Here is a 17760-nt window from a genome sequence, read left to right on the forward strand (position 1 = left end):
ACTGAGCATGGTGTGTGGTAGAGCTAATTGATGTGGGTTTCTAACCCACTGGTCTGAGTGGTTGTTAGAGGCTTCTGTGGAAGGGATTACACAGTGTGATGCCTGCTGGAGACCAGGTGTGATGACCTGTGTGCTTCCTTTTAGTGCTGTGATCGTGTTAAATGAAGGAGCACATTAACCCAGGCTTGAATTAAGTGGGAGGCATTTGAGTGGATGAAAACCTCATTTTTGGTGAAGAGGACATCTGGAACTCTTCCCGGAGCAACGTGCTGCTTTCATGTGACATGACACAGTGCTTTTCAGTGCTGAGAAAGAGGCGGTGTTCATTTTCAACAACAATCTAGTGAAGCAAATGTATTGCATCCTATTATGGGCTATCTCCAAGCAAGCAGCACAGTGGGCAGGGGTGTCTACCAGCTTCTTTCTTAGGGTTTGATAAGAATTTGATACAAAGTTGGATTTCCCCTCCTCCATTGAAGAATGTATGATATCTGGAGAAGAGGAGGAGACTGCACTGTAGCTATCACTTGCGTGTGCAAGCAGCAAGAGCCTCCTCTTCTATCTGGCTGTGTATTTCACAAAGCCTCTAGGAAGTGCAGGGATTTCTGCAGCTTCTGTCTCTGTCATGGCAGGAATTCATCAATTGGCTCAACAATTATGGGATGGAATGGGGGAAGGCTGTCTTCCTTGAGAAACTAGGTTTACCCTCCAGCTGCTGAGAGCTGCTCTCTGCTCCCCAGGCATTGTCTGGTGTCAGGATTTACTCCAGGCTAACTTGTGGAGCCCAGGTCACACTGTGGCTGCCCAGGCAGCTGCCAGCTCTCACTGGAGGGGTCTGTCCCTTTCCTAGTGCCTGCACTGTGGTGAGATCCCTGCTTCCATGCACCCTCATTGGGTTTGCTGATGACACTGAGCTGTGCGGTGTGGTTGACATGCTGGGGGGAAGGGTTGGGATCCAAAGGAACCTGGGTAGGCCAGAGAGCTGGAACTGTGTGAACCTCATGGAGCTCAGCAAGGCCAAGTGCAAGGTCCTGCCCCTAGGTCGGGGCAATCCCAGCACAAACACAGTTTGGGGGAGACTGGATGCAGCAGCCTGAGGAGAAGGACTTGGGGTTTTGGGTGAGGAGAAGCTCCCCATGACCCGGCTTCAGTGTGTGCTTGAGCCCAGAACCCCCCCGTGTGCTGGGCTGCACCCCTTCAGAAAGGGGATTCTGCAGAAAGGGGATTCTGCTGCTCTCTTGGGAGACCCCTCTGCATCTCTGATCCAGCTCTGGGGCAGCAGCACAGGAGGGACGTGGAGCTGTTGGAGCGAGGCCAGAGGAGGCCACGGAGATGCTGCGAGGGCTGGAGCAGCTCTGCTCTGGAGCCAGGCTGAGAGAGCTGGGCTGGGGCAGCCTGGAGAAGAGAAGGCTCCTGAAGGGGAGACCTTAGAGCAGCTCCAGTGCCTAAAGGGGCTGCAGGAAACCTGGAGAGGGGCTGGGGACAAGGGCCTGTAGGGACAGGCCAAGGGGAATGGCTTGAACCTGCCCGAGGGGAGACTGAGCTGAGCTCTTAGGCAGAAGCTCTTCCCTGTGAGGGTGCTGAGGCGCTGGCACAGGGTGCCCAGAGAAGCTGTGGCTGCCCCATCCCTGGCAGTGCTCAAGGCCAGGTTGGACACAGGGGCTTGGAGCAAGCTGCTCTAGGGGAATGGGTCCCTGCCTGTGGCAGGGGTTGGAGCTGAACGAACTTTGAGGTCCCTTCCAACACAGACCAGGCTGGGATTCCATGACTCTTAACAACGACCAGTGCAGCTGCTGCTGGTGCAACAGCAGAGGCAGTGAAGAAGCAGCCAAAGCTGTCTCTTAGGGTTTGATGATTGAGTCATGGTGGGTTAACAAGCACTGCTCATACTCTGCAAGTGGCTTGAACTTGCCTGTTTATCTGTACCTGGGGCAAGGGGAGAGTGTAGATGGTGGTGCTGCATTTCAGTCCTGGCCCATGTGGTGTCTCTCCTGCTCCTGACGTCCCTGGTTGCTCTCTGATTTTCAGTTGGTGAGGCAGGTTACTGATATTCACGACTGAAATAAAACTCATTTTTTTACACCCCCAGTCACCAAGAGCCTTTTCAAAGCTTTGTAAAAAGGAGGAAATTGAATCTAATGCAAGAGATTCTCAAGTGATTAGAAAAAGGGGACTGAGCCTTCAGCTACTTGGGTACAATACCGGTCAGTTTAACCCCATAACGTGTTACTGACTTGATGGCCTCTCTTGAGCTGGACTCACAGCCTGGAAAAGTGTTTCCCTTCCCCCATTTCCTGTTACCAGCAAATAAATGCTGTATTTTAGGTTGCAGCTTAAAAATTGGCAGAGTTACTGTAGCTTTAATGTGGAATGCTCTCAGATTGTTGGGAGGACCCTTTGCTAAGTCCTGTTTTATGAGGGCTTGCAGATCTTAAGGCTTTCTGGCTGACTCCCATGCTTTCATCTGGGAGATGATGCAACCTTTCAAACACGTAGTAAATCAGAAGTGGGGTATTGTTTCCCAAGAGCACAGAGCCAGCAGTGCTGTTCCTGTGTTCCCCTTTGTGCAGTGCAGTGAGCGTTACAAAGTCCCCAGGTGCTGCCTGCCTGCACAGTGGCACTTCAGACACTCCTTGCAGCTAGCTGGAGATGTGAGCTGCATGCAGAGTCCTTCCCAGGGATCACTGCCACCTCCGGTATCAGCAGGAATGTGGTCTGGACCAAAAAGGTGCTTGATAGGGATCCATGGCTTCTATGTCACAGCAGTCTCTTTTCCTTGTGTTCTGCGATCTTCCCTCCCAGCATTTCCACTGTGCACTGCACTCTTGCAGATAAGCTGAAATGTGAGCTCTCCATTCACTGAAAGCTCCCTCTGTCTTTAGAGTGACAGAGGCTGCTGGGCCTGGTCTGGAGGCACAGGAAGGCATTCCAGCAGCAGAGGGAACCATTGCCCTGCAGTGAGGGATGGTTAAATATTTGGCATCGCTTTCCAGCTATTTGCGGTATATCCATAGGAAGGGCTCTTCCTGGCTAGAAACAGCTGAAGGCTAGAAGGGGTGTTACAGAGCGGAGCCCCTCTGTGGGTAAAGAGGAACACAGAGACTGTATTTCCTTTAGGTCTGAGTACTGGAATGTGAAATGTGATAGAACCTGTGCCTCTTTCACTTCAAACAGCAGATCCACACCATTGGGGTGTCCCACATGGGCTTTCCTGCAGGAGGCCTTTTCCCTTTCCTGCCCTGCGTCTCTCAGCCCGGTCTCACTGCAGATTGCTGTTGCTTTTTTGTGATGTTTGGATTCCAGAAGGAAACCTTTCTCCAAATGTTTATGATGAAAGTCAAGCGATTGTGCTCCTCTGTTTCCTTTGGCCATCCCATTTGCTCTATTATGCAACTTTTTTAAGCAAAACCTCCCTGTGGTAAAAATACAGTGTCCTTTAAAGTAGTTATTGTGGCCTCTTGCTGGCTTCAGTTCCTGGTTTGCATTTGCTTTAAAAATGGGAATCTTTTCTTTCTTCGTAGGTAAAGTCATGAAGCTGAGTACCAAAGCAGAAGAAGTTGCCACATTCTTTGCAAAAATGCTTGATCACGAGTACACTACAAAGGAAATCTTCAGGAAAAACTTCTTCAAAGACTGGAGGAAGGTATGCACATAGTCCTGGTGCAGTGGCTCTGCATGGGCAGTGTCCCCTTGGCACCGGGCAGGGGAAAGGGACAGCTGCTCCATATATGGGACGGTTCACTGTAGCTGTGAGTTTTCAGTTCATCTGGAGCTTCACCACAAGGACAGTGTCATAAAAACTTTATAAACCAACCAAGTCACACTTCTCCCAACCCAGTTTGCTTGTTCTGTATTACGTGATGGGGTATAACTCTTGTGTTACTTACCTTGTTGAAGAGCCAGCTTTACATTCGAAGGAAACCCCTTCCAAAGACCTAAATCTCAGTACTTCACCTCAGTCATCAGATGTGAGATCAAACCCTGGCATCAGGTGATGCAGTTTGCCTAGATGGATTACTGGATTTGTCTCCCTGTGCCTCAATGGTCCCAGCCACTATTCAGTGAGAGCACTCTGGGAGGTGGTGTGGCATTGCCCAGCACGTGCAGAGATCAGACTGCTGGGCTACCAGCACTCCACATGCTCGGGTTCTTGTGCTTCTTGCTTTGACCTCAGCTAGAGGGAGCATGTGCAGGAATTTGGGGGTTTATTCTGAGAACCTGTCTGTAGGGTAAGCTCTACCATGCGTAAAAACTTAGTGTGTCTGAAAACTGAACGTGCTCCTTTCTTTCTGCAAGGAAATGACCCCTGAAGAGAAGAGCACTATCACCAGCCTCAGCAAGTGTGACTTCACCCACATGAGCCAGTATTTCAAAGCTCAGTCGGAAGCTAGGAAACAGATGTCCAAGGAGGAGAAACAGGTATCGGAGGGAATTCTAGGAGACATCTTGCTTCTTAGCTGGCTTGTAAACGTCTTTATGTAATCATTCCTCTGCCTGCCTTGCTGTCTGTAGGTCAGTGTTCACCTGCTTTCATGTTAACTGTCGGAGTCATTACTGTGCAGCTCAGGTATGGCAAAGTACAGCTGAGTCTTCATCCTGACTTAAAATGGTACTGCTAGGGCTAAGGCTCCTGATCAGGAGAATGAGAGGTGCTGCCTCCACAGGAGCCTTAGTCCTTGGCCTGCAGTGAACAGCAGACACTCAGTTAAGGACAGATCATAATTTTAGAAGCTTCTTGGGTCTGGAGGACAGAATTTGGATGGTGGAGGGGATGCAGCAATGATATTAGTGATTAAAATGAGAGAACGAATCTTAAAGACCAGGTAGTGCAGTTTTCTGAGTAAGAATAAACTCTATTTTTCAGTCAGAGAGCTACAGTGGCTTGTGGGGAGAGAATGAAATGACTGAGATTCCTGCAATGGAAGTTGGAAACTTGCCCCAATTCTCTTTTGCAATGCTTCAGTCATCAGTCCTTCAGAACAAGGGGCCTGGTAGCTTGGAATTATGGCCTTTGGGGTCAGAGGAGTCCCACCAAAATAGACACCCCATGTCTTAACTGCTGCTTGCATTGGATAAACACGGGGTGAGCCCTTCTCAGTTGCTGTCTGTGGTAGCTGCTGTGAGGAAGCAGCAGTGGTTTTCTATCTCAGATTCTTAGCTGGCGCCCCAGTGCTGTCTGTGGGTCAGATGTTTTATTTGAGCTGCAGTGTCTCTGTTTCTGTATAATCAGAGTTCAAGCACAGAGGTATGCACTGAAATCTCAGCACATTTTTACTTGGGAGCCTGTGTTCTGCTTACAAGCCCAGTTGCTGACACGGGCTGGGCATGCGGCAGACTGGAGACATTCATCTGCCTGCGTTCCAATGCTGAGTTCAGACACTCAAGTCCGAGGTTTTACACATAAACAACAAGATGTAAAGTCCAGTGGCTGTCAAATGCTGAATAGAGACTATAAAGCAGCAGTACTGTGCTGGGGCTGCCCTTGTAGCTGTGATACATAGGTACTTGCCTCTACTGGGGCAAAATTGTAGCTGTCTGTGCCAGCACTGATCTGTTTCTCTCAAATACAACTGTTAAGAGAGTTTTTCCACATTCTTTCCCTTTTCCCAGTTTGTTTGTGCTGCTTGTATTTTATGAATGCTTTTCTGGGCAATCTGCTCTGCGTGTTGATGCAGCACTTGGCACGATGAGGATCTGCTTTTGAGTTGGGTCTTCAGTGTTAGTATTGGCATGTAGAGATGAGTGTGGTGCTGGATATACCAGGTCATCTTTGGTTTTTGCTTCTTCCAGAAAATCAAAGAGGAGAATGAGCGGCTACTGAAGGAATATGGTTACTGTGTGATGGACAACCACAAGGAGAGGATTGCCAACTTCAAGATTGAACCCCCAGGTCTCTTCCGAGGTCGTGGGAACCATCCCAAAATGGGCATGTTGAAGAGACGCATCATGCCAGAAGACATCATCATTAACTGCAGCAAGTGAGCACTGGGTGCTTCTCACCTTGCCTTTGCTTTCTAGATAGGATAGCTTCTGTTTTAAACCCCTGCATGGGTTAATATTCAAGCATGTACAGCACACATGCTGCTTATCTTAACTCTTACATGGATAAAAACCTGAGTCACACAAGCAAAGACTGAACAAGGCTATCAGGGGTTTTACACAGAACTCTGTCAATGTATTTTCTTCCTGACGCCTACAGCTTAGTCTGCTTACCCAGCCTTTCCTGCTGGTATTTCCAGAAAGGAGTTTTTGCCTAGGTAGGTTGCCATACTTTGTCTCCCTTGATGCTGAAGGCTGAGTTTTACTGGGCTTTTCTTCAGTCTTGTCCTGATAAGTGTCCACACTCTTGCAGTGTGCACAGACCAAAGCTGGTCCCTGCAGGGTGTGCTCCCACCTATGTTACACACATCAGGCACACACTGATAGCAGTTACATACCTGAGATTTGACTGTTCACTTTGATGCATTGATTTCGTGCTTGCGGAACAAAGAGTGAAGTTGCCTCAGGCTTCTTCCCCTGTGCTTTCTTTGTGTGATGGTCTTTGTTACTTTCTTCATTCTGATGCTGTGGAAGTTTCTTTAAACAGTTATTTGCTGTTTTGCAGGGATTCCAAGATCCCTCCCCCTCCACCAGGACACAAATGGAAGGAGGTCCGGCATGACAACAAGGTTACCTGGCTGGTGTCATGGACTGAGAACATCCAAGGCTCTATCAAGTACATCATGTTGAACCCTAGCTCGAGAATCAAGGTAAGGATCTACTTAAGTTCAGTGTTACAGGTCACGTCTCCAAGAAGCAAATATAGCTGTTGGCTGGGACAGGGACAGGAAGTAAAGCTGGCTTGTTTCATCCTCCTCTGATTAAAAAACATAGAAAGTTTCTGTGCTTCTGAAAAGAAGGAAAACAGTTCCTGCACAGGAGAGCAGATGGAATCTGGAGGATGGCAGCTGAAAGGCAGCATTGTGTCACTCCCTGTAGAAATCTCTGCCCTGTGTAAACGTAAAAGGAAGCAGTTTACCCAAGGACAGACTTGCTCTGGTGGATATTTCACCTGCTTCGGGCCCTGACTGCCTCTGCCTGATCAGGTGATGAAGTTCTAACTATGGGCTGGTCATTTGTCACTTGTAAAATGAAAGATGTGGCCAGGCTGCTGGCTGAGAAGGCTGTAAGGACTGAAGGAAACCTAAGCCTGCTGTGGGAGCAGGTAACCAGTCAACGGATCGATTCCTTACAAGCAGTGAAAATCTGCTGGAAGATGATGAGGCTTCAGTATCAGGGGTGAGATTGAAATTCCTCTCATTAAGTCTTTTTAGAAGAGAATTTTTCCTGGATGGAATCAGGGGGTTTCTCCTGCAAATATAAGGAAAATCTCTGTTCCCTGGGAGTTCATGACCTCTTTTTGCCATGGCCTGAATATATAGCAATGATGATGAACTGTTGAAGTTGCTTTTACGTTTTATGGATGTTAATTACACAGCTGAAAGAGCATAAGTGTCATCTGAATAAAGCAGAGGAAACCATTTATATGCTGAGAAGCAGGAAAGACATAATATCTTTTGTGTCTTTATAGTGGCTTCCATGGAAGCGTTTAATATCATGGAAATCAGCGTTCCCCACAGCTGCGTTGCAGCAGAGTGAAGCTGAGCTGTGCTTTGTCCTCTGAGCCCGTTTGCCCCACGCAGACTTGCAGAGCCTTGAGCTGCAGATCAGAATTGGGCCTTTTCCTGCTGACTAACATGGTGTTCCGATGTGTTGTGCAGGGTGAGAAGGACTGGCAGAAGTACGAGACAGCTCGGAGGTTGAAGAAGTGTGTAGATAAAATCCGAAACCAGTATCGAGAAGACTGGAAATCCAAAGAGATGAAAGTGCGGCAGCGGGCCGTGGCCCTCTACTTCATCGACAAAGTGAGCACACTCCTCTTCCCTTCCCGCCTTGCTGGAGCGCTGCCGGGCAGCTCCTAAGGCACAATTGAGCCCGTTACTGAGGTATCCTGAGACTTCCTGGTGGGCAGGCTCCCGTCTCCTTTTCCTTCCCATTACCTGGAATCCAGAGCACTGAACTATTGTACTGAGCATGGTTATTTCTGGCAGCATTGTTTTAGTTCAGGCAGAATTCACAGCCTGGTTCCAGAGCTGCCCGGTTGGATTACTGGGAGGTTTGTGTGGACCTTTTGTCTCCAGCTGTTTCAGCTTTCCGGCTGGGAATTTCTGCTGCTTTGTCACCTCTTCAGTTTGAGGTCACACTTGTGAGGTTTCATAATAATGCAGTTGTCTTGATGCTTTACAGCTGCTTAAAGCTGGTTCCCAGAGGGCTGTTGCCCTGGTGGTGTCGTGACCACCTGAGTTAACCGGTTTTGGTTTAAATTGGTGGAAACCAGGGGATTGGATTTGAATAATTGTGGTTTCATAGGAACACTGAAGGTTTTTCCTAAAAAAATAAATGAGAAATTGGTTTGTCCACTGCTGTTAAACTATGTTAATGCAGCCAAATGTAGCCTTTAGGTGATGTATCTAACCCCAAGTGCTCTGTGTGCTAGTTAAAGTGTATATATTTAGCATGCAGTGCAGAGGTAGGATCAAGAAGATGAACGCCTGAACTGTGCGATTTTGCATCAGGTTCAGTTCACATGGAAGTGAGTTTGGATTTTAACACACCAAGTGCTTTGAAATGGATTTGCTTCAGAAATTGAAAGAGCTGTCCCACAGCTTGAGTTACCTCATGAGCAGAAGTTGGTAAAGATCTTGCTTTAAACTTAGATTAAAAATGAGGTGTAGAATCACAGAATCCCAGCCTGGTTTGTATTGGAAGGGACCTTAAAGCTCATCCACTTCCAACCCCCGCCACGGGCAGGGACCCCTTCCACTGGAGCAGCTTGCTCCAAGCCCCTGTGTCCAACCTGGCCTTGAACACTGCCAGGGATGGGGCAGCCACAGCTTCTCTGGGCACCCTGTGCCAGTGCCTCAGCACCCTCACAGGGAAGAGCTTCTTCCTTACACCTGACCTGAATCTCCCCTTTTTCTGTTCTGGTAGGTTGGTAGATTTGTGGCCTTGGGATTATTTAAAACAGATTTAAAGATAACTTGAGGTTGTTTTTATTATAAATTTTACAAGTGTCAATTTAGTCCACTCAAATGCATTTTCTCCCTTTTCCTTCTGCTATGGACACTGCTGGTCCTAGGGCAGGGTCTGAAAATTTACAGAATCTATACATTTGCAGGAATGGTTTGGAATGCTTCTGACTTTTCTTGCCTTAATATAAATGTAGCTTGCCCTGAGAGCTGGTAATGAAAAAGAAGAAGGAGAGACAGCTGACACCGTGGGCTGCTGCTCCCTGAGAGTAGAACACATCAAGCTGCATCCTGAACTGGATGGCCAGGAATACGTGGTTGAGTTTGACTTCCTCGGAAAAGACTCCATCCGATACTACAACAAAGTCCCTGTTGAGAAGAGGGTAAGGCACCTCACCAACATACACACAGCCTGACTGGTGCAGTAATGTAGTCAGCAGTTTTGATGGCAATAGCAGAGTGCTTCATCACTGGTCAGATGCCTAGCCAGAAAATAAGTCAGTTAATGTCCTTCTCTGTCTATTGGCAGTGCCATAGAAGATGAACCTGCACACACACCGAGGTGGTGTGACATTACCCAGCAGATGAGATACAGATCTTACTGCTCTTCCCTGTGATCTCAGTGACAAGAGTTGGCATAACAACTCTAACAGCTCTGTTGGATGAGTTTCTTGGGTCTTGTTCTGATCAGCAGAGTTGCCTTTGTCACCTGTAGGTGGGAGAGTTCCAGGCCCATATGACAAGTAACAGCATAAGAGGTTCTGAAGCAGAGTGCTGGGTGTCACTGTTGAAGCAGCTTTTTGACTTGGGCTTTCATGGTACTCTCTCCTCTATCACAGTTCTGTTCATGTTGGAGCTGAGCCCTCACTGAGGTCTTGATCTCAAGTGCTCCAGAGCATACAGAGTAGATGCACTGATACTTTTGGCCTATAAACCTGGGTATCTGCCAACCAGGACATCATTCTGAGGCAGTGTTCCTTTATTTCTTGATCATTTACCAATTTCACATCTGCTGTGATCTTGACCTCCTCCCAGGATAAGTCCCCATCCAGCAGTGTGAACCTGGAGGGCACCATCCAGAAAGACTTTTTTGTTTGTGTGGGTGTAAGAGCTTTGCATGTGGCCCACAGCTCTGGGGCAGCACAGTGTGTTAGATACCGCAGGTACGAAGCTGTAAGGACAGTTGGCAGTAAATGTCAGCCTTTGGGGAGCAAGCCCAAACTGTGGCTGCCATAGAGTGGAATTTGTACTTCCTTGATTAAAGGAGAAAGCATTTTTCCTGTTTAGATGTGTTGGTATCTCTTGGTGTCTTCAATGCTTACAATGGGGAATTGATTATTGTAGGACTAGAAATCTTTGTATATTAGGTGTCTACAGTAGAAAAATGAGTGTTGTTGAGAAGCTGGGACTGGGGATTTGGAGCACACAGAGCTGGGGTTTGCGGTCTCTGTTATAATCAAAGCTGGTTTGATTATTGTCCCTACCTCAGAGAGACTTGTTCAGAATGAAACTGTATGGAAAATGCAGTAGTGAGAAGGGTTGGGGTTTGGTAGCTTCACTCCATGGGAAATGGCTCCGGGGTCTCTGGCTGGAATAATGATGGGGAAGGGTGGTAGCTTCAGGGTCTCTTTCTCTGTTAGGCAGCTAAGCTGGAACAGAATCGGGTCTCCTGCCGTCTTGATCTAAAGGATGAGTGTGAAGGGCATTGAATGCTCAGGACTCCTGTTGCTGGGGAGCAACCTTCAACACAAGCATTGTACTGAGAAAATGGGTCTTTGCCTGTTGGGAAGTAACATCCAGCATCATCACTTCTCCTGAAAGCAGTGGAAGTGGCTCCCAGCAGTGTTGTTCCTGAGGTATTCCTGGTTCCCAGAGCTGTCTGTTCCATGTGTTTCAAGTTTCTGGTTTGCTTTTCCTGCAGGTGTTTAAGAATCTTCAGCTCTTCATGGAGAACAAGCAGCCTGAGGACGATCTGTTTGACCGCCTCAATGTAAGCATGTGGTTAACAGTGAGGGATGGGGTAGAGCACCAGAACAGGCTCACTCTGCACAAGGCAGTAGGAGTTGATCTATTGCAGGAGTCGTTTCAGTGGCAGTTTTCTTCCAGAGCTGACCTCAGAGCAGGGAGCGTCTCAGTGTGGTGCCTGTTGTATGCTGTGCCCACAGGTCCATGGCTGTGGTCCTGCTGATCATGGCTGGCTCTGACTCAGGACGTGATGATTGTGTGAGGTGATGCTTTCAGATGCCACCCCCATCTGCACATTTCCCTGTACGGGAGCACAGTGGTGGCTCAGGCACCTTTCCTGGGATGGGACGGGCACATTTCTGCCTAGTGGGAAGCAAAACCTCCACACTGAAGGAGACTTTTCTGGCTATTTGTGGTTACTTGATACCTAATCTAATACTTGATGGTTTTTTGTTCACTTTTCCTGTGGTTTCAGTAATGTTGTGGCCATTCTGTTGTGGTCAGCTCTGTGTACACCAGGCCTCCCCTGTGAGCTACATGTCTTTGTCAGCTGTCTGCAGAGATTTCACAAATGTGGCCAAGGGTACTGCTAACTGTCATCTCCTTTCTGCTTCCTTAGACCAGTATCCTAAATAAACATCTTCAAGACCTTATGGAGGGACTGACAGCCAAGGTATTCCGTACTTACAATGCCTCCATCACGCTACAGCAGCAGCTCAAGGAGCTCACCAATCGTAAGTCTTGCCCTTGAAGCTGTGAGGGGAACAGATCTTATCCTGCCACGCACACCTGGCTTCCTTGACTTGGCCACAAGTCTTATATCTACACCACTTCCTTGTGTGCATCATATGTTCCAGTGCAAATGTCAGACAGCCGAGGTCTGCTTAAATCTGCCAAGATCTGCTGCCACACAGTCTTGTGGGGTAATGGAGCAACCCAGCACTGGGCAGGGCAGAGCTGGCCTGGGAGCACACCCCAAAGGTGTGCCTACTGTTTTGTCCCTGTTCTTTACCCCTCCTCTTGCTTTCTGTGGTGTAGGTGGCAGGCAGGGCAGATGGATCTGCAACAGTGCTTGTTTCTTGTCTGCTCATTCACAGCCTCTCTGCTGAGCACTTTCCCAGCTTTACAGAGTGGGCATGTTGTATCTGTGAGGCCCAGCAGTGCCTTGAGCAGTATGGTCCTGCTGTCCTCTGCTGAGCATGGAAGTGCTTCGCCTCTCTCGAATGGCAAATGGTGTCTTTGTTACTAGTGAATAAACCGTAGCAGAAGGAGTCAGGGCCCAGGATGAAAGTGTTCAGGCTCTTTGACTGTGATCAGAGTGCAGAGTTGAGCCTCGCCTATCAGAGGAAGGTCAGTTCAGCAGTGACTCTGAGTTTGCAGTCAGTGGGACCCTGGCTGGGGCTGCACAGCTCTGCAGGACCCACTTGCTCACCACTTCCTTGTGCTTTGCAGCGGACGACAACATCCCAGCGAAGATCCTCTCCTACAACCGTGCCAACAGAGCGGTTGCCATCTTGTGTAACCATCAGAGAGCTCCACCGAAGACCTTCGAGAAGTCCATGATGAACCTGCAGAGCAAGGTACTCCCCTCCTGCCCAGCTCGTGGCTTGGAGCAGGGCTCCAAGGGCTGCATTTTGGGGGTCACATTTCCTTCCACTTGCGGAGAAGCTTTTCCCTGTCAGGAGTCTGTCAGTGCTACACCACAGCTGGGCCTACTTTGAGAGGAGCAGTGAGCTGAAAGGGACACCTTCCAGTCTGGAGTTGTCTTTTACTTATAAAGACTAAGACCAGGCCCTCTGTCTGTGCCCTTCATGCCATAGCTGTGTTCTGCTGCCACTGAAGCTTCAGAGCAGCAGCCTCTAGCTCTGACTCGTGTCCCCTCAAGAGCCCAGAGTGAGCACCCACTCCTGTTGTGTGGCTCCCCGGCCAGTGTCAGGGCAGGCTGTGTACATGGTACATGATGCCACTCTGACTTCACCTCTTCCTTTGCAGATTGTTTCTGGTGAAGGCCATGAGGTCCAAAGGGGTTAGGTCTGTTCCTGGTCTGGCTTTAGAATAACCTTCACAATAAGGACTTTGGTTTGGCGCTGCAGTGTCCCCTGCTTCTGTAACACCTAACATGGCTGCCTTCACCCTAGACCTTAGAGCTTGGGGATGTTTAAGGGACGCAAAATGCTAAATCTCCCTGAATCCTAAACTTACTGGAGAAGAACTGCCTGAAGCCTGAACAGCTTTCAGCCTGTAGGGTCTGGGGCAGTCACTGATTCCTGCTGAGGACACGGGGATTATCCTGTGCTACCCTCAGAGAGCTGGTACTGGCAGGATGCAGTGGAGGCAGACAAGGAAGGGCTGTTGGCCATTCCCAGGCCAAGCCAATTCCTTCACCTGCTTAGTTACAGCGGTGTGAGGAAGCTCCCAGCACCACCTTGTCTTCAGAAACGAGTGGGGCCCTGTTTTGTGAGGGGAATCTTTCACCACACCAGGCTTTGCTGTGAAGGCAAATGGCCTCGTTGTCCTGCAGGAGTGTGTCTGACCACTGCTACATGCTGAGCGTGGTCACAGTCTCGCTCCCTGGGTGATGCTGTCACAGTTGTCAGCAGCTTATTCACAGTGCTGCTGTCTGGTTTTGCCTCTCCTAGATCGATACCAAGAAGGAGCAGTTAGCTGATGCCAGGAGAGAACTGAAAAGCGCCAAAGCTGATGCCAAGGTCCGGAGGGATGAGAAGTCTAAAAAGTAAGGCTGTTGTTAACCAGGCTGTGCCCTGCTTCCAGTACTCTCAGCTCCAAATGGGTCCTTAACCCTGTATTCTGTTCGCCCAGCCTGTGATCTGGGAAGGCTTCTTGAGGCTTTCTTGTTCCCTCCTCGCTCTGTTTGTGAAGAAACGGCCTTCATGCTGATGCTGCAGTTCCTGATGTGGTCACTGGCATTGGTCTCCCCCAGGACATCACCTCTGTGTCTCAGCCCTTTGAGCTGAGCACCAGCCAGTGCTCAAGCACCCTGCTGCCCAGGAGCAGGCAGAGAACTGCCTGCAGTGTACAGCATTACTGTTGTAATGGAGAGCACGAGTACACGATTGCGCATGCACATCTCTGTGCAGATGATGGACTCTGCGTGGGGCTCTGCAGGGTAGCTACAGGGGTGCTGAGGGAAGGGAACTCTGAGAGCAGGATCACAGCATGGCTATTGCTGCGGGAGGGGATTGAAGCGGATATAGCACCAGTACAGTTCAGGCTGTTGCTTCCAACCCTTTAAAACAAAACTGCTGCTGAGGATTTCTGCTGTGCCTCTTGGAACATGTCAGTTCTTAATTGCATGTGCTGAGTGGTTTGTGTCACCATCTGTGCTTACACAGCTGCCCTTTGTGGCTGGTGGCATTGCTTACCTTGAGCAGAGTCCCTTGGGGTTCCCACAGTGCTGCCAGCTCCAGCCTAGCAGGGCACAGAGGAATTAAGTGATTTGCTTCTTTCCCACCCTAGGACAGTGGAGAGCAAGAAGAAAGCAGTGCAGAGAATTGAGGAGCAACTGATGAAGCTGGAGGTTCAGGCTACAGATAGGGAGGAGAACAAGCAGATTGCTTTGGGCACCTCCAAACTCAACTACCTGGATCCCAGGATCTCTGTTGCTTGGTAAGGATCTGCGTGGGGTGTGCTGGAAGGAACCATCCCTTCACTTCTGTGTTGTCCCCCCAGTTAGGAGGCAAGGGCTGTGGCAGAGCAGTGCCCTTGAGCTGCCAGACACCTCTGCCTTTGTGGCCTACACTTGTATCTTCAGATGGTTCCAGGAGGCTACAAGCACTTGGTGCAAGTGTGACATGGCAGTCACCAGCAGCACTGTGCTGGGAGGTGATGGGTGGGAGAGCTGCAGGATCTGGTTGTGCTCTGCTGGGTGGTGGTTGTGATGAGCAGAGCTTAGGAAGGTGCTGGGGCACTGGGAGGTGCCTGTGTGGTGTGACTCTAACCACCTCTCCTCTCCTGCAGGTGTAAGAAGTGGGGAATTCCTATAGAGAAGATTTATAACAAAACCCAGCGGGAGAAGTTTGCGTGGGCTATCGACATGGCAGAGGAGGACTATGAGTTTTAACCTGTTTTTAATGAGCTGAATTTTATGGGAAAAGGGAGTAGCCTGGTTTTTAGGGAGATTGATAAAACTGTGAGCCTTACTTGTCCTTGGACGCTGGGGAAGGGGGAGGAAAGGGGCAAGTGAGCATCAGATACAACAGCCAACATCTTGCAGAAAGCATAACCTGGAAATACCCTAAAGGAGCTGAGCCAGTTGTCCTATGGACAACTTATTTAACATGTTTCAGAGATCCAAATTCTATCTGTCTGGTTTGGGTGGGTTTTCTCTGGAGGCAGGGCAAGTGGATGGGGGATTTGTCAACCTTCCGCCAGGCAAATTCACCATCACACTGAGCGCGTGGGACTCTTTAGCTACTGTATACAAACTCCAGTTATATTGGTGCGTTTTTACAGTTAGGGTTTTGCAATAACTTCTATATTTTAATAGAAAATGGACTCCTGACCCCCCCCCCCCCCCAACCCGGCCCCATTCCAGGATTTAACAAAGAAACAAAATGTAAGGAACCCAACGCACCTCTTAGAGCTGCCACTACGGTCACGGGAATTCCCAAATCCTTCCCAGTTTGTCACTTGGAGCAGTCGTGCCGTTGGCACAGGAATACCAAACCTCCCCCTGCCCCGTGTTCAGAGCAAAGCGTGACGGGAGGGCGGCCTCTCAACTCGAGTGTTCCTTTCTCAAATGTGAATTTTTATTTCTTTTAAGTCTATTAAAAATATTTAAGCAGGTTTGGGGGGGTGTTTTTGTTTTCTTCAAGCAGTTGTAGCTTTGGGAACAGGGGGGGAAGGGCCGTGTGTGGGGCTGAGGAGAAGTGACATTGGCAGCAAAGGACATTCCCGTCACCCTTTGTTCTGAACACGCTCTGAACACTTCATGACTCTACTTCTTAGCTCGGTCAGACTGTGTGTCCTTTATTTCCCCCCTTTTTTTCTAAGCCCCGCTCCCCTCTTTTACTTGAAAGATTTTATCGTGTAAAAAAGACGTTTCACAGGTCAATAAATTTCGAGGGAAATGAGCATTGGTCCAAAAAAAAAAAAAAACCACAAAAAAAAAAAAAGGAAATAAATCAAGATTTTAGGGCTTTTATTTTTTTCTTTTGTAATTGTGTAAAAAAATTTTAAAAAATTAAAAAGCAGAATTTTAATGTGAAACCTTTTTTTGCTATAATCATTAGTCTTAGAGGCATTGTTAGCGTAGTGTGTGTGCGAAGCCCGTCTCCCGCAGCCTTTCCTCAACAAGTATCTTCTATTTTTATCATGAATTCCCTTTTAATCAACTGTAGGTTATTTAAAATAAATTCCTACAACTGACCTGTGCTCTGGTGTCCGGCTGGTCTGTGCCACGAGCCCTCGGCTCCTGCAGCCCCGAGCCCTTCCCGCGGGCCTGCAGGAAGGAGGTCGAGGCCATGGCAGGGAACAGGGGGTGGGATTGACCCACTGGGGGCTGCAGCAGGTTGAGTTGGGACATGCGGGTTCACAGTGATGCCCCTGATGCGAAACAACACCAGGCTGCTGGGAGGGAAAATGCTTCTATGGCTGCTGATCCCAGAGCCACAGACTGGTTCATGTGGGGAGGGACCTTACAGCTCATCCAGTTCCAACCCCTGCCACAGACAGGGACCCCTTCCACTGGAGCAGGTTGCTCCAAGCCCCTGTGTCCAACCTGGCCTTGAGCACTGCCAGGAATGGGGCAGCCACAGCTTCTCTGGGCAGCGTTGCCCAGTGTTGCCTTCATGGTTTGGTAACTAATGACAGGCCTGGTGGCTCTGTGCTCACGCAGCCAGACCCTCGGTGGGGCAGAATCTGGTCCTGCAGCACACAAGGGGTGTTCTGGAGCCCCAGCACAGCACTGGGAGCTCATGGAGCATCGCATCAACCTCTGGTCCTGCTGCTGCTCCTGAGCTCACGGTGACCTGGGGCTGGAGGTGCTCCCTCGGCTCTGGCTCCCAGATCCCTCCTGCTGCTCTGGGTTGGTTTGTGCAGCCCCAGGGGAAGTGTGGTTGAATAATGCACCCTAAACCTGCAGCCTGACCCTCCAGGCTCCCTGAGCGTGCCCAGCTCCTGTTCCCACCCCAGCGGGAATTGCCTGAGGGATTTCACTCCCTCCTAAAAATCTGCTTGGTCCTTACTGGAGCCTGTCTGTGCGCAGCAGCCTGGAGCCTGCCCTCGCTCTGCAGCACGGCTGCAGGCACTGGGGAAAGATCCTGCCTGGGACACATCGGCTGTGCTGCTGTGGGTTAGTGGGAACATCAGGAGCGTGGTTTAACATCTGCATTTGGGGCCCTTCGAGATCCTAGGAAGTGGAGACCATTGCTTTAGTGAAATAGGAAGTGACCAGAGGCAGCAGAAGCAAGGAGCACGGACCAGCTGGGCTCCGGCTGGGAGCAGGGATAGATGGATGGATGGATGGATGGATGGATGGATGGATGGATGGATGGATGGATGGACGGACGGACGGGCGGACGGACGGACGGATGGTGCTTGCCTTGGCAGTTGTCCTTTGGGATGAGCCAGGCCATGCTGCAGCGGGCGCACTGGGAAGCACGAGGAAGGTCAGTGTGAGCATGCTGGTTTTCCTTCACTCTGTGTAGCTGATGGGAACGTTTCCTGCATTGCTGTTTGTGCCAGGAGCCTGGGAACCACGTCCCTG

General features: G+C 49.5%; 1 protein-coding gene across 2 annotated transcripts in view; it reads left to right on the forward strand.

The window, feature by feature from the left end:
* TOP1 (DNA topoisomerase I) overlaps positions 1–16427 on the forward strand; it is a 39871-nt gene extending 23444 nt beyond the window's left edge. Inside the window, exons 8-19 of one of the 2 annotated variants that reach the window (XM_061376783.1) lie at positions 3522–3643; positions 4297–4419; positions 5791–5978; positions 6605–6749; positions 7761–7904; positions 9266–9451; positions 10990–11058; positions 11653–11767; positions 12486–12613; positions 13673–13767; positions 14511–14660; positions 15012–16427. In XM_061376783.1, coding sequence (XP_061232767.1) covers positions 3522–3643; positions 4297–4419; positions 5791–5978; positions 6605–6749; positions 7761–7904; positions 9266–9451; positions 10990–11058; positions 11653–11767; positions 12486–12613; positions 13673–13767; positions 14511–14660; positions 15012–15114 — 1568 coding nt within the window. In that variant the 3' untranslated portion in view covers positions 15115–16427. The remainder of the gene's footprint in view (positions 1–3521; positions 3644–4296; positions 4420–5790; positions 5979–6604; positions 6750–7760; positions 7905–9265; positions 9452–10989; positions 11059–11652; positions 11768–12485; positions 12614–13672; positions 13768–14510; positions 14661–15011) is intronic. The other variant, XM_061376784.1, reaches the window with a different exon arrangement.
* The last annotated feature ends 1333 nt before the right edge of the window (positions 16428–17760 follow it).

The sequence above is a fragment of the Neopsephotus bourkii genome, unplaced genomic scaffold, assembly GCF_033783945.1.
Source record: "Neopsephotus bourkii isolate Nb327-2 ecotype Australia unplaced genomic scaffold, CSIRO-AGI_Nbou_v1 NB_1737, whole genome shotgun sequence".
Lineage (NCBI taxonomy): Eukaryota > Metazoa > Chordata > Aves > Psittaciformes > Psittacidae > Neopsephotus > Neopsephotus bourkii.